Source organism: Prionailurus bengalensis, chromosome B1 (assembly GCF_016509475.1).
Source record: "Prionailurus bengalensis isolate Pbe53 chromosome B1, Fcat_Pben_1.1_paternal_pri, whole genome shotgun sequence".
NCBI lineage: Eukaryota > Metazoa > Chordata > Mammalia > Carnivora > Felidae > Prionailurus > Prionailurus bengalensis.
Genome location: NC_057344.1, coordinates 205,474,230 through 205,490,424, shown reverse-complemented (window position 1 = coordinate 205,490,424; position 16,195 = coordinate 205,474,230). Strand labels below are relative to the sequence as shown.

The 16,195-nt window shown below is 53.5% G+C and overlaps 1 protein-coding gene and 1 long non-coding RNA gene across 3 annotated transcripts in view; one reads left to right on the top strand and one right to left on the bottom strand.

Moving 5' to 3' along the window:
- The window catches only part of LETM1 (leucine zipper and EF-hand containing transmembrane protein 1), a 41,272-nt gene extending 38,640 nt beyond the window's left edge, over positions 1–2,632 (bottom strand). The window contains 1 exon segment of the mRNA XM_043573181.1: positions 2,343–2,632. Coding sequence (XP_043429116.1) covers positions 2,343–2,421 — 79 coding nt within the window. The 5' untranslated portion in view covers positions 2,422–2,632.
- A 171-nt stretch (positions 2,633–2,803) lies between these two features.
- LOC122479134 lies at positions 2,804–12,575 on the top strand. 2 transcript variants are annotated; one of them, XR_006296238.1, is made up of 5 exons: positions 2,804–3,100; positions 3,485–3,601; positions 4,874–5,006; positions 5,957–6,141; positions 6,376–6,497. It is a non-coding gene; the product is annotated as an uncharacterized LOC122479134 (long non-coding RNA). The 2 variants fall into 2 exon arrangements; XR_006296237.1 differs by lacking the exon at positions 6,376–6,497 and adding an exon at positions 11,542–12,575 and having other exon boundaries at positions 2,808–3,100; positions 5,957–6,081.
- Positions 12,576–16,195: the final 3,620 nt, after the last annotated feature.

The following is a 16,195-nucleotide window of genomic DNA, read 5'->3' as shown; positions in this document are numbered from 1 at the left end:
AGCAGGCATCCTAAACAGGATGTGATGAGGACATCACACCTGTGATCTTCCTCCCCAAAACACATAACCCCAGTCTAACCATGAAAAAATGCCAAACGCGGGACGCCTGGGTGGCTCAGTCGTTAAGCGTCCGACTTCAGCTTAGGTCATGATCTCACAGTCTGTGAGCTCGAGCCCCGCGTCGGGCTCTGTGCTGACAGCTCAGAGCCTGGAGCCTTCTTCCGATTCTGTGTCTCCCTCTCTCTCTGCCCCTCTCCCACTCCCACTCTGTCTCTCAAAAAGAAAAAAGAAAAATTAAAAACTAAAAAAAGAAAAACAGAAAAAATGCCAAACAAATCCCAATAGAGGGGCATTCTACACTAGATCTAAACAGTCCTTAAAACCGTCACGGCAAACCTGAGCAACGTGTCACAGCCAAGACTATACAGAGAAATAACAACTACATGTAGCGTGGTGTCCTGGATAAGATCCTGGGACAAAGAAAGACATCAGAGTAAAATGTGTGCAAATCAAAGAAGTAAAGGAAATGTTTCCAACAAATAGAAAAGTACGTGCAGAATAGAGATAGAGTATGTAAATCACAAAACAAAAATCAGAAGAAAGTATGGAACACAACGAAAGGAATCCGAATACAGTATAGGACCTCAGTCGATAATAACGCTTCAAAGTTGGTTTACTAATTACGACAACGAGCCATACTCATAAAATAAGTTAACGATGGGGAAAAGTGCTCCAGAGAAGGACTGCTGTGCCCAGCTGGGAGTGCCATTTCGGAGGGTTTGGGACTGTGCCCCACAGTCCAGTCTTGGGTCTCACAGGCTCTGGATTCCCTGTTGGCCCCGCAGCAACCCGGAGGCCTGACCCCCTCTCAGCCCCTTCCTGTGTAATACAGAACAGTGCCAACTACAGGAAACGTCGGTGGTCCCAGAACGATGCAACCACAGGACAAACTCCGCTAACTTTTAAACTGTGAACACGCCACAGAGCCGCGAAGTGGCCATTTTCATTACCATCCTAAACACGGAAAACTCTGAGGGCAGGTGGTAAGATGGGAGGCTGACTGGGCACCTAGACCATTCACACTGTCAGTTCTTGCGGCCCAATGCCCTTCCCATGGCTCCAAAGTTCTAAGAAGCCAACCAGCCATCACTTAAAAATTACAAGAATCGGGGCGCCTGGGAGGCGCAGTCAGTTAAGCGTCCGACTTCAGCCAGGTCACGATCTCGCGGTCCGTGAGTTCGAGCCCCGCGTCAGGCTCTGGGCTGATGGCTCGGAGCCTGGAGCCTGTTTCCGATTCTGTGTCTCCCTCTCTCTGTGCCCCTCCCCCGTTCATGCTCTGTCTCTCTCTGTCCCAAAAATAAAATAAACGTTGAAAAAAAAATTACAAGAATCATGTTTCTTGGGAGTGCTTTTGTGAATTGTACAGTACCTTGAAATTTATTTTACTTGAATCTAAATTTTGTAAGGCAAGTCACAATCTTACAAATAAGGAACTCAGAAAGGTTAATGTCAAAGGGGAGAGAGTCAGAAAGGGAGTGTGGACTGCTGACATGTGAACCCCTAGGAGCCCCGCGTTAGGTGTGATCTGTGTGGACAGCTAGGGTCACAGAGCCTGGGGGTACAAAGGGGCCAGGCTGGGGCCATGCACAGCAAGGCCTGGGGCCCCTCTACACATGCCCCACACAGTCCTATACGGATATCGGTCCCACGGATGTCCCACAAGGCGGCAGACCCAGGCCGTCTCACGTGAAGAGTCCTAAACGTGGCCCAAGGGCACGACTGTCCTCGTGAGTGAACACCACGTTCCACCAAGCTTAACCACGAGAGGAGCGCCCAGACAGCCCCAGGGCTGGCCGTCAGCGCGCTCCCTTCAAAAAACTTTCCCAAACCCGCTCTGGACGCAGCGGCCAGCAGCCGGGCGGCTAAGGTCACAGCGCGAGTGAGTCACAGGCCGCCGCCCGCGCCGGGCCGCCCCGCACGCGGCACTCACGCCCCGGCAACCGGCTGGTCGGGGCGTGGCGGAGGGGCGAGGCCGCCCCAAGTCCCGGCCCGGCGTGACCCCAGCCCCGGGCCGCGCCCGAGCGCCCCGACCCACCCACCCCACCGGGGCGCCGCCTCGCGCTGGGGAGTCGCGGGGCCGCTGGGCCCGAGGCCCTCTGCCGTCCGCCGGTCTCGGCCCCGGCCGAGACACCCGGACCCCCCTGCTCCGGCCCTCTTAACGCCCCTGGCCCCTCGGTCCCACCCCAGCCCCTGGACCCCCGCCGCTGCCGCTGCCGCTGCCGCTGCCGGCCCCGGCGCTGTCCCGGCTCCCAGCCCCCACCCGGCCCCGGACGGCTGCTTACCCCTCGGGGCGGCGGCGCGGGGCGGCGGCAGGCGAACGGGCCCCCGGCCGCGGCAGCTCCTCAGTAAGATGGACGCCATGTGCCCGGCTGCGGCGGCCGCTCCGGCCTCCTGCTGCTGCCTCCCCGTCCTCCGCGGCGGCCGCGACTGCTCGCCGGCCCGCCGGCGCCTCGGCCCGCCCGCGCGGACGGTTGAGGGCGGCGGTTGGCTCCCGGCGGCCGACACTCAGCTCAACGACCCGGCACCGGCGGCAGCCATGTCCCGGCACAGCGTCCGGCGGCGCGGGGCGGGGCGGCCGGGCCGCCGCTCCCATTGGGCCCCTCGGGCGCCAGCCGCCCGCCAGGTGCGGGGCGGGCCCGCGCCTCCGTGGACTACGGGTCCCGGCATGCCCCGCGACGGCCGGCCCCCGAGGGCGCGCGGTATTCTGGGTCTCGGCGCGCAGCCGGCGCGCGGCCGGGCGTGCCCGCTGCGCACGCGTGCTGGGCCCTTCCGCTTCCGAGCGGCTGTGGCTCGGCGTACGGCCGCGGGGACGCCTTCGGGGAGGGCCCCGCGGAGGGGCGCTGACAGCCCGGCTTGAATGGCTGACCCTTGGTCGGTCTCGGATCCGGCCCAGGGCGGCGCCCCTACCTCGCGGCCCGGCCCACCGGGCTGACCGCTCAAACCCCTGCTCCCAGATCTCTCCGTGCAGGACCTTTGAGCCCCACACTCCCCTTTCCTAAGACGGTGTCCTATCCGCGAAGGTCGTGCGGGGATGGATGAGGTGACGCAGGGAAGGCAGGCTGGGCGAAATGGGGTGGCCAGCTCCTGGGGCCCAGTGGACACGGTCTTCCCGGAAGGCCACTCCCACCAGCCTGCGCTCCAGCCCAGTGGCACCAGGCGCTTTCTCGGGACGCGCCACACTGCTTCCGCTCTCTCATGCTTTGCTCCTCTCCGACCTTTTGCTTGGAAGGTGTTTTCCCTCCTTCTGGCTTCTTCTGCCCGACTCTTTTTCGCTAATGTTACCCCAGGGTGCCGCTTGGTGAAGGTCCTGCAGTGCGTACTCAGTGCAAATCTGTTCTCCGGGGTGCGCGAATGTGGAACTCCTGGTCTTAGCAGGCTCCCCACTGTAAAGAGACTGAATTTGGCTGAATGGCGTTCTCCCTAGGAGGCTCCGCCAGCACTCAGCCCTCACCGTCAGGAAGAAATAGCCCGCCTGAAGTGGTTTTCCCGCACCAGAACTGCCTGACGCTGGACTGGGATGGGTCTGCAGTCCCCATCTCAGGTGGGAGAAAATGGAGCTAGGTAGTACAGGGCACTTGGGAGATGATACGCGGTGCTTGCATTGGCACTGGGCAGTGAGACCTCAACTGCAGTAAATCTAAGCACATGGATTCCTAAAACTGAAGCCTCCAAAGCCAAAAATACCATAAAGCCAGGCTTCTTTTCTATACGTTCCCCAGGAGGCAAGGGTGGGATAAGGAAGGGCAATCGTTGTCCCCCTACCCAGGGTCAGGTCTGAGTCCTGGCAAATAGGTGTTCAAGACCAGACAGAACTGGCCTTTCAAAGCCGCAAGTGCAGGAGAAAGCTTGTGCTAGTGCTGGTAGCTGGCATTGGCCCTCAGCTCCCGAAGGCTCTGTTCCGAAGCCATCAAGGGGCAAGGAGGCAGGCCCCACAGGGGGAATGAGAAGTCCATGGGACTCTGAAGGACAGTGAGTGGGGGGGAAAGCCCCACTTGCCTCAGTATTGCCCCAGGGGTTGAGGGACCGGTGTGAGGAAATGTGGCCACATCGTTCACTTCCCCTTGGGATGTTTCACCTCTGGCCTAGCCAGGTTGCATGAGAGGGAGAAGCCAAAAATAGGGTGTCCACTGGGGGAATGTTGAGGGGGTGGGGGTGGGCGCTTCTGAACACCATCTGTGACGCTTTCTACAGCTCTGCCAGGGTAGGGTTTTAGATAAATTAATTTTTTTAGGTTCACTTATTTTTGAGAGCGAGACAGCATGAGCAGGGGAGGGGCAGAGAGAAAGGGAGAGAGAATCCGAAGCAGGTTCTGCACTGTCAGCACAGAGCCCGAGGTGGGGTATGAACCCACGAAACCACGAGATCATGACCTGAGCCAGAACCAAGAGTCAGATGCTCAACGAGCTGAGCCACCCAGATACCCCTAGAGAAATTCATTTTTTCAAGAGTAACTTTAAACTTTGGGTTTTCTAGTTAGGTCAGGAGCATGTGCTTATTATAACAAGTTTGTAAAAAATATAAAGAAACAAATGGAGGGGTGCCTGTGCCTCTTGATCTCAGGATCATGAGTTTAAGCCCCCTGTTGGGCATAGAGCTTGTTTAACAAAATAATAATAATAGTTTTTTTTTAAAAAAAGAAGTAGAAATCTGGCATCCTGCCAGCTTGCCGTGCATACCCTTTAAGCCGTATGAACAGCTGCCTTCCTGCCCTGCCCCTCATGCAGCAGGTCCAAGTGCACAGAATCCTGGCACAGCAGGTCTGGTTTTGTATCATGGACCCTTTTCACTCTTTCTCTCTTCTCTTTTTTTACAGGCCTTTTGATTTTTCCTGTGCTCCCCACAAGTTGAACACAACTTTCCGTAGTCACTCCACATTTACATAAGTGACAAGACTTCAGAGAAACAGGGTGGAATATTCAGTCAGCACAGGTGTCCCAGCTAGGGAGGTCAGAGAATCTAGCTAGGGGTGAGGCCAGGAGTCAGGTTAGGCGTGTGCGTGTGGGGGGGGGGGGTCATGTTAGACATCTGGTTAGGGAGGCAGGTTAGGGATGGGGGGTCATGTTAGACATCTGGTTAGGAGGCAGGTTAGGGAGGCAAGATTAGGGATGTGTGTGTTTGGGTCATGTTAGACATCTGATTAGGAGGCAGGTTGGGAATGGGGGGGGTGGTCATGAGGCAGGTTAGGGAGGCGGGTTAGGAGACAGATCAGGGATCAGACAAAGACCCCGCTATGTGCCGTACTGCAGCCATGATCAGGCTCAGAGCAGGTGAAGTTGGATTTGACGGGGTTGGAGTTTTGCCCAGAAGTGTGACAAAGGAGGAGAGGGACAGTGGAGCAAAGATGTGTGCAGAAGAGTGGCCATAGGGCTTGACTGGGAAATTTAAACTGGGGCGGGGGGTGGGGGGAGGGTGGAAGAGGTGGGAGCAGTGCGGGACGGTGGGAAGTGGCAGGACCACCGGCCTGTGGAGGCTGCTCATCCTGAAGAGGGTTTGGACTCAGGTACCAGAGCAAGAGGGGGGTGCTCACAGTGGGTGGTGGGTGGCCCACATTTACCGGCCACGGCAGGGGCTAGGAAGTGAGCCCGGGAGAAGAGCCTCAAGTGAGGCTGGAGGCCAAGGTCCTTGGGTAGAAGAGCCAGGACGCCTTTGAGCGCCATGGGGAAAGGCATGCCTTCCTCCGACTGAAAGCAGGCTCACCGGGCACACGCAGCAGAAGGGGTGGGCGCTGGCCACCAGCCCCCTCTCACCTGTCAGAACAACCTGCATGACCGGGGCAGTGGCCCGGGCTCGGGTATGGAAGAGACATTCGTTTGGGTCATGGGTACTCAAGAATGGTGTCTGTGGGGCTGAGACAGAGCCCACGGCCACGCCCGTTCTCTCCCTGTCTCCGTAACAGAGCGCTGGGTTCTCCTTTCACCGGCCTCCCTTGACCCTTCTTCCTTCTGCCTGCAAAGCACTGAGGGTGATGGAATGGAAAGAAAGGACCCTGGACTGCCAACCTTGGACTTGTTTGACTTAAAAGTGAGAAAACATCTATCTTTTCTCAGTCACTGTTATTTGAAGGGGTTTCTGTATATAAAGGTGAATTTTTTTTTAATTTTTTTTAAACGTTTTTATTTATTTTGGGGACAGAGAGAGACAGAGCATGAACGGGGGAGGAGCAGAGAGAGAGGGAGACACAGAATCGGAAGCAGGCTCCAGGCTCCGAGCCATCAGCCCAGAGCCCGACGCGGGGCTCGAACTCACAGACCGCGAGATCGTGACCTGGCTGAAGTCGGACGCTTAACTGACTGCGCCACCCAGGTGCCCCTAAAGGTGAATTTAATCATAACGGATTCAAGGAAAAATCCCTAAAAGCTGGATTGCTGAGTCAATGTGATGCAAATGTATATTTTTGCAAACTTTTAAAATGAAAGGTTTTAGCTTTAAACTTTAAATTTGACTCGTATATAAAGTGTACATACCTATGTATGTAGAGTGAAGTGGTCAAGTCCTAAGCGAGCAGTCTGAAGCGTTTCCCTGTTGTGCGCACACACATGCTGCCCCTCTCCCATCAAGGCAGAAGGCCGCCAGCGCTCCAGAAGCCTCATGCCCCCTCTGTTGTCACCCCTTCTCAGACACCGCCTTCCACTCTAACTGCTGCCTCAAAACCACTTTGGCCTGTTTTGCGTTTGTTGGTTTTTAATTTATTAAAAAAATTTTTTTTTACATTTATTTATTTTTGAGAGACAGAGACAGAGCGCAAGTGGGGGAGCAGCAGAGAAGGAGACACAGAATCCAAAGCAGGCTCCAGGCACTGAGCTGTTAGAGGGGCTTGAGCTCACGAACTGTGAGATCATGACCGGAGCCAAAGTTGGATGCTTAACCAACTGAGGCACCCAGGTGCCCCTGGATCATTTTTTGTAAATTTTTTTTAATGTTTTTTTTACTTGTGAGAGAGAGAGAGAGAGAGAGCACGACAGAGCGTGAGTGGGGGAGGAGGGGCAGAGAGCCAGGGAGACACAGAATCCAAAGCAGGCTCCAGGCTCTGAGCCATCGGCATAGAGCCCAACAAGGGGCTCGAACTCACAAACCCTGAGATCATGACCTGAGCCAAAGTCGATGCTTAACCGACTGAGCCACCCATGCACCCCTCTTTTTAATTTATTTTAGAGTGGGGTATCTGGGTGGCTCAGTCTGTTAAGCAACTGACTCTTGGTTTCGGCTCAGGTCATGATCTTGAGGTTCACAAGTTCGAGCCCCACGTTGAGCTCCTCTGCCTCGATGATACTGTGGAGCCTGCTTGGGATTCTCTCTCTCTCTCTCTCTCTCTCTCTCTCTGCCCCTCCCTTGCTTCTCTCTCTCTCAAATAAATAAACTTAAGAAAATTAGAGAGAGCACAAGTGGGGGAGAGGGGCAGAGGGAGAGGGAGAGAATCCCAAGCAGGCTCCACACTCCGTAGAGCCCAATGTGGCTTCGATCCCATGACCCCGGGATCATGATCTGAGCCAAAATCAAGAGTCAGACTCTCACTCAACCGACTGAGCCACCCAGGCGCCCCCAGAATATGCCTTACTCGACCATTTTTGTTATTGGTAAGGCTTCTGGTCAGCGGTAGACTATTAATAATTAAGTTTGGGGGGAGTCAAAAGTTATACGTGGATTTTCCAGTACACGAGGGTGGAGGGGTTGGTGCCCCTGTTCAAGAGTCAACCGTGGTGGATGCGTTTTAAATTTGGCTACTTTCATTTAACGCTATGTCTATCAAACTCATCAGCACTGTTGTGAGTCACATTCGTTATTTTTCATTGGTATATAAAATCGGGGATTTTTCAATGGGATACACAGTACCCCATTATGTGTTTTAATGAGTATACCACAGCTCATTTTTCAGTGCTGGGAGGGTTGATGGGCCCTCAGCTGTTGGCCAGTGTGAACAACGTTGCTGTTAATGTTCTCACATGTGCCTTTTTTGCACATACATACAGCTTTGATAGGAGAATTGCTGGTCAGGGGTGTACTTAAATTCAGTGTTCGTAGGGACTGACAAATGGTTTCCAAAGGGGTCCTCTCGGCTTAGCCCGCCATCAGCAGAGCAGGAGGGATGCAGCCGCTCCATACCCTCACTGACCCTCATTTCTGTTGTGACTATGACTATAATTATTCTGGAGGCACATTGTGGTTTCATTTTTCCTTCCTTTGCATGACTGAAAATTTTGAGGCGTCCTCTCATTTACCCTTGACCATTTGGACTTGCTATTTTGGGAAGTGTCTATGTAAGTAAGGCTAGTTCTTTGTCAACGTCTCCATTCAGTCATCTGCCTTTTTCTTATTGATTTGTAAGAATTCTTGGTGTGTTCTGGATATGAGTCCTTAGATGTATGTATTGCAAGCCTTTTCTTCCTTTCAGTAGATTACCTTTTCAACTCTTAATGGTGTCTTTGAGGAATCATTCTTGATTTTAATGATTTAATCTCTTTTTTGGTGAGTTGAAGAAATTTTTGCTACCCCAAGGTCATGAGGACATTCTTTTATGTTTTGTTCTAGAAACTTAATTGTTCTATATTTCACATGTAGGCTTATGATTATTTCAAATTGGTGTTTGTCTTGTATACTGTAAAGCAGGCATCAGGATTACTTCTCCCTATGGGTACCAAGTAGATCCAGCACCATTTATTCAGTGGACAGAATCACAGCTACGGAAGATGCCCGTGTCCCATCGTAATCCCAGAATTTGGGAATATGTTGCTTTACATGGAAAAAGGGATTTTGCAGAGATAATTGTATTAAGGATCTGGAGATGGGATATTATTCCGGAAGAGGCAGCTGGGCCAATGTCATCGTAAGCATCCTTAGAAATGGATGAGACAGGCAGGGGTGAAGGGTAGAGGGAGATCTGATACAGAGGAAGAGGTCGGAACGATGCAGCCTTTGCTGGCCTCGAAGGTGAAGGAAGGGCCTTGAGCCGGGGAATGTGAGCAGCCTTCTCAAGCTGGCAAAGGTGAGAACATGAGTTCTCTCCTGGAGCCTCCAGAAAGGAATGTGGCCCTGATGACATGTGGTCATCAGCCCAGCGAGACCTGCATCAGATCTCTGACCCACAGAACTTGGAGACGATCGGTTTGTGTTGTGCTAAGCCACTCAGTCTGTGAGAACTTGTTACAGAAGCAAACAACTGACATACCCCTGATGCGATTGTGGCATGTCTGTTAGCCAGCAGGTAGCCCGTTGGGACCCTATTCTGTTGCTTGTTGTTTTTGCTACACTTGAGCCAATACCAAGTGCTTTTAGTTACTCTGGCTTTATAACCTGTCTTGGTATATGGTGCTGTCAGACCTCCAGTTTCTTCTTCTTCAAGCCTGTTTGGATGTGTGGTTTTTTTTTAATGTTTATTTATTTTTGAGAGAGAGAGCGCAGGAGAGGGGCATAGAGAGGGGGAGAGAGGTTCTCAAGCAGGCTCTGTGCTGGCTGCAGAGAGCCCGATGTGGGGCTTGAATCCACAAACCGTGAGATTATGACCTGAGTCGAAGTCAGACGCTGAACCACCTGTGCCACCCAGGCACCCCTTAAAGATTTTCTTTCGTTCTTCCTTGACCCACCTGGAGTTTCCAGGAATTTCTGCGTGTAGTGTGAGATGCGAGCCCAAGTTCATTTTTTACTTGTAGATAACACAGTCCTTTCCCAGGCCTTCTTATTGGATAGTCATATATCAAAGTTCTACCAGGAAGGTCTGTTTCTGGACTCTCTCTCTCTCTCTCTCTCTCTCTCTTTTTAAAAGCTAATTAGTCTCCATGCCCAACGTGGGGCTTAAAGTCACAACCCTGGGATCAAGAGTCACATGCTCCTACTAACTGAGCCGGCCAGGTGCCCCCGGACTCTCTTCTCTTCCCTTCTCTCTCATTGGCCGGCTGTTCCCCGGACCACTAGCCATTCTGAACTGAGGCACAGTCCCCCTGCCACTAAGTCCCCCTGCCACTAACCTGCATGAGCCTCTGGCAAGTCAGTGCATTCACATAGCTCTTTCCTTTTTGGGGAAAGTTCATAGAGTGGGCTATTTGGATTGCGGTTGTTTAGGGCCTCTGACTCTCTCCATGCTGCGGGCCCTTCCGGGTTGACCAGGAAGTGCCTATGTGTGCTCGCACCCCAGCAGGGCTGCTTGGGGTTTGCTGAGCTTCTTGGATATGTAAGTCAATGTTTTTGTCAACTGTGGAAAAGTTTCGCCATTATTTTGACAACTGTTTTTTTTTTTTTTTCCTGTGTCAGTCCTACCTTTCTCTCCTTCTCAGGTTCTTTTTGTTTTTTATGAAGTTTTTTTTTTTTTAATGTTTGTTGATTTTAAAAATTTTTTTAAATTTTTAAAATTTATTTTTGAGACAGAGAGAGACAGAGCACGAATGGGGGAGGGGCAGAGAGAGAGGGAGACACAGAATCGGAAGCAGGCTCCAGGCTCTGAGCTAGCATCAGCACAGAGCCCGACGCGGGGCTCAAACTCATGGATGGTGAGATCGTGACCTGAGCTGAAGTCGGACGTTTAACCGACTGAGCCACCCAGGCGCCCCATGTTTGTTGATTTTTTAAGAGAGAGAGAGAGAGACAGGGACAGAGCGCAAGGGGGGAGGGGCAGAGAGAGAAGGAGACACAGAATCCGAAGCAGGCTCCAGGCTCCCAGCTGTCAGCACAGAGCCCGACGCGGGGCTCGAACTCACAAACCGAGAGATCATGACCTGAGCCGAAGTCAGGTGCTTAACCGACTGAGCCACCCAGGCGCCCCATCTCCTTCTCAGGTTCTAACACACATATGTTAACCCTTTAATATTGTCCAGCAGGTGCCTGAGACGGCTTGCTCATGTTCTTCAACATTTTCCTGTTCTTCAGATTGGATAATGACCCTTAGTCTGTCTTTAAATTCACTCTTCTATCAGCTTCAGTCTGCTGTGAATCCCATATGGTGATTTTTTTTTTTTGTCATTTGTAGGATTTTTATTTGGTACTTTTTAACAGCTTCTAATTTCTATTGAGATTTCTCTTCATTCATTAGACCATATTTTCCTTTAATTATTGAGTATCTTAAAACAACTGCCTTAAAGTTTTTCTCTGTCAAACCTAAAATGGGGCTCAGGGTTGACTTTTGTCGATTCTTTTTTTTTTTTTTTTTTAATTTTTTTTTTCAACGTTTATTTATTTTTGGGACAGAGAGAGACAGAGCATGAACGGGGGAGGGGCAGAGAGAGAGGGAGACACAGAATCGGAAACTGGCTCCAGGCTCTGAGCCATCAGCCCAGAGCCTGACGCGGGGCTCGAACTCCCGGACCACGAGATCGTGACCTGGCTGAAGTCGGACGCTTAACCGACTGCGCCACCCAGGCGCCCCTCTTTTTTTCTCCTTGATAATAGCCACATCTCCTGTTTTCTTTGCATGCTGAGTGACTTTATTGTTCATTGCTTGTTGTGGATAATACGGTATAGTCTCTAGATTCTGTTATCTTCTTTTGACGATGACAGTGTGCGCTTTCCGAGGCCAGATCACTAAGAGCTCTGCAGCTTGCGCCTTCTTTCCTGCGGATTCCCACTCCAGGGGACGCCAGCCCTGTGCTGGGAGGACACTGGAGCAGCTTGTGGAGAGGCCCCTGTGGGGTGGAACGGAGGCCGCCTGCCAATATCCAGAAACACCCGAGTCAGCCATCTTGGTAGCCCACCTGCAGCCCCAAAGCTGGCTCACCCACCCCGAATTCCCGACCGAAGAAACTGCACATGATAATCAATGTCTACTGTTGTTTTCAACCATTAAGTTTTGGGGTAACGTGACACATGACAATCAAGAATAGACAAGTTCCCGGGGCATGGATCCCGGTGTCTCTGCCATACGCCAGGGACGTTCATGGGCTTAGACGAGGTGTCCACTCCAGCGGGCCCAGAGCTCCCACGACAGTTGTTCTGTGGCAAGCCTGGAGGCCTCACCATCCGTGCAGCCCCGTCCTCAGCCAAGGACAGTGGGAACTCTGAGACTCCCCTCTCCACGGATTCCAGCAGCACCACTGCATCCTCAGCTCAGTAATACGGGGTGGCCTGGCTGGACGCCATCTCTCTGTGCCAGGGTGGGAGACTGCCACAGTAGCAAGCTGGGGTGGGCAAGGTGGACCTCAGGAATTTCCCTTCCCTGGGGATCGCAGTCCTGCATTTCCTGTTTTTCATACCTGAAAAGGGCTGCCTCGTCTGTTTTGTCCATGTTAATGATTGGTTGCAGTAGAGGGCCAGTCTGGCAGGATTCTCTCCAATAGCCCATACAGGAGCCTCAATCAAATGTGTTTTTTTCAAAGGCAAGCTCTTTCTACGTTTGTGGGCAACCTGGGGAGCTCTGCATCAAGCCTAGAATTTAGTTAGTGGTGATGGACTGACGTTGGTTTCTTAGTTGTGATAAAGCTACCACGGAAATGTAAGGTGTGGACATTAAAGGAAATGGGTGGGGGGAGCTCTGTGTTACCTGTGCATCTTTCCTGTAAATGTGACATTATTGCAATAAAAAATGTTAAATGATCCATCTGGCTGGTACAGGAGTGAGGGAGAGAGGCCAGGCTCTGTGTCCTGTGTGGCTTCCCAGCAGGCTGACTCTGAATGGCGGCTCCTGCTGCCTCCGATCAGTCCCCAACTCAGGCTGGTGAAGCCGGTCACTAGTCCAGAACAGCCGTGGTCCAAAGCGTCCCCCAAGCTGTTACCAGGGCTTACACTTTCCGGCAGGCCCAGGGCTTGGGAAGACCTTTCATGTTCTTCTCTTTGTTGTTTTGGGTTTTGAATTCCTGCAATCTTCATAATTAGAAAAGAAGCGCTACTTTAGCACAAACCAGTGGTTCTTTAGCCAAAGCCTGAATGAGTGGGCAGCGCTGGCCGCAGCCCTGACCCGAGTGGTCCTCGACCTGGGGCAGTCCCCGCGGAGGACGAGGGTGCGGGGGCCACAGGAGGGACGGGCGCGGCATGGCGTAGGTCGCCCCTCCTCTCATCACTGTCCTCGGTGCTGCGGCATCGCTTCCTTCCCTCCGCCGAGGCTGCAGAGACCCAACCCGCCGGCAGCCGGGCCATGGGAGGTCGGAGGCAGGAAGAAGCGCCCCAGGAGCGGGGAGCGGGCGGGGCCGGAGCGGCGGGCGGGGCCTCGAGGCGCGTGGCCAATGGGCCGGGCGGGACTTGTGGGGCGGGGCCAGGGCGGAGGCAGCCCCGCGTCCCGGGCTGGGGCAGGTCCCTAACCTCTGGGGTCGCCCGGCGGCCGCCTCCCTATCCCGAGGCCGGATCGCGCGAACTTGCCTGCCCGGCTACCCCCGCTCCCCTCGGCGCCCACCTCCACGCCGCGGCTGCCCGCGCCATTCCCCCGCCCCCCCCCCCCCCGCAGCCGGGCGTGCCCCGCGCTTCCTCGAGGGAAGGCCGCCGGGCAAATGGGAGCATGTGCCCTCAGGAAGGCGGGCTCTGACCTCACGCGGCCATTGCTTCCTGCCAGCCGCTCCCCACGGGCGCTGCCCTACTGCCCCGCTGTGCACACGGAAGCCTCACACCCTGCCCAAGGTCGTACAGCTAGTAAGAGAGATGTGGGTTGAACGGTGTCCGCCCAAAGATATGTCCAAGTCCTAACCCCCTGCCTGTGAATCGACTTTATTTGGAAATAGGGCCTCTGCAGGTGTAATCAAATAAGGATGAAGTTCTTAGGGGGGCCCTAATCCAATGACTGGCGTCCTTAAGAGAAAATAGGGGTACCTGGCAGGCCCAGTTGGTGGAGCATGAGGTTCTTGGTTGGGGTTATGAGTTGGGAGTCCCAACTTTGGGTATAGAGATTACTCAAAAAAAGTCTTAAGGGGCGCCTGGGTGGCGCAGTCGGTTAAGCGTCCGACTTCAGCCAGGTCACGATCTCGCGGCCCGGGAGTTCGAGCCCGGCGTCGGGCTCTGGGCTGATGGCTCAGAGCCTGGAGCCTGTTTCCGATTCTGTGTCTCCCTCTCTCTCTGCCCCTCCCCCGTTCATGCTCTGTCTCTCTCTGTCCCAAAAATAAATAAATGTTGAAAAAAAAAAATTAAAAAAAAAAAGTCTTAAAAAAAAAAAAGAGGGGGGTGCCTGGGTGGCTCAGTCCATTAAGTAACCGACTTTCGATTCTGGCTCAGGTCATGATCTTGCTGTCTGTGTGATCAAACTCCACATCAGGCAGAGCCTGCTTGGAATTCTCTCACTCCTTGTCTTTCTGCCCCTTTCCGGCTTGTGTGCAAGCTCTCTCTCTCTCTCTCTCTCTCTCTCCTTCAACAATCTTTAAAAAATAAAATCTTAAAAAAAAAAAGGAAGATAAAACAGACACGTGGACACACAAGAAGGAGGCTGTGTGAAGACAGAGCCCAGGAGTGGACCGATGCCAAGGCAAGCCTAGGGACACCAAGTACTGCCCATTATCACCAGAAGCTGGGAAGGGACCAGGAAAGATTCCCCCTGAGAGCCTCAGAGGGAGCATGGCCCTACATGCGCCCCAGCTTCAGGCTTCTGGACTCCACAACTGTGAAACAGTAACCGTGTTGTTTGATGGCACTTTAGTGGGGCCCTAAACTACCTGTTAAAGTGCAACCAGGACTAGGAGACTGGCCACCCAGGTCCAGGCAGCAGTGCCACCTGGAGATAGACACAGAGTTGTGTGTACCTTCCAGAGGGACTCAGCCAGCCTGGGAGGAGCCAAGGAAGGCTTCTGGAGAAAGTAGTCTCCCAGCTCAGATCTGATGTGCGGGCAGGGGGAGAAGAAGTTCAATTTGACATCCAACAAGGGTGGGTGGGTGTGGCTGTCCAAGGGGCGACATCCAGCGGGGAGGGAGTCAGCTTCAGACACTGGAGCTCTGGGGAGAGGGCTGGGCTGGAGAGGCACAGGCAGTGTCCTTCCCACTCTTGAAAGTCCAACACTGGCTGAGGAGTGGGTTTTGTGTGAAGGACACGGAGAAGTCATAGCAGGATTTTATTTTTATTTATTTTTTATTTTGTTAATGCTTATTTTCGAGACAGAGAGTGCATGTGCAAGGCGGAGGAGGGGCAGAGAAAGGGAGACAGAAGATCTGAAGACAGAAGAGAAAGGGAGACAGAAGATCTCTGCACTGACAGCAGAGAGCCTGATGTGGGGCTCAGACTCACCAACCTTGAGATCTTGACCCAAGCCGAAGACAGACGCTTAACTGACTGAGCCACCTGGCGCCCCGAGGAGTCAAGCAGGACTGGTCATGGCTGACATGGTCAGTTTTGTGGTTTAGAAAAATTCCCTGCTCTGTACCGACAGTGGGGAGCCTGCTTGGGATTCTCTTTCCGCCCCTCCCCCACTCAAGCGCATGCTCTATCTCAAAATAAATAAAACTTAAAAAAGAAAAAGAGGGGCGCCTGGGTAACTCAGTTGAGCTTCCGACTTCGGCTCAGGTCATGATCTCATGGCTCATGGGTTCGAGCTCTGTGGCAGGCTCTGTGCTGACAGCTCAGAGCCTGGAGCCTGCTTGGGATCCTGTCTCCCTCTCTCTCTGTCCCTCCCCTGCTCACATTCTGTCTCTCTCTGTCTCTGTCTCTCTCTCTCTCAAAAATAAAATAAACATTAAAAAAAAAAACACAAAAGAAACATTCTCCTGGTTGAATGCAGAGCATGGACTGGAGGGGGCCAAGGCTGCCTCCTACTGGAGAGAGACTGGATCAGAAGGGACGTAGGAAGTGGAGTCCCTGGAGGGTGTGGGGGAATGCTAGGTGGGGTCTCCAGGAAGCGGCTTTTGGGGGCAGGAGGGTCTGTGTTTGCCTCCAGGACCGGACCCTGGCCTTGGGCTTTGGTTTGCTCTTGGAGGTGACCACTGAGACTCTGATGACAGGTGCTTCAGGCCTCTGGGAGGTTCTGGGGGGGTCAGCCCCAAGGTGGAAGGAGAGAGGGTGGACAAACCTCCTGCTCAGGCCTCTTAGCCAGGACTTGGACGGGAGAGCCCTCAGCCAGGCTTCAGTCCACATGTCTATCTTCCCTGCCTGACAGCGACCCCCATGCCACGGAGGGTTGGCCACTGTGGCCCTGAGGAGCCTCGCAGTGCTGCCTGCTGGCTCCTGGTGGCTGTCCCAGCAGACTGAAGTGGCCCTCGGGCCAGGTGGGAGCACAGGCAGAGCCAGACCTCGGAAAAGACAAGTTTCCAA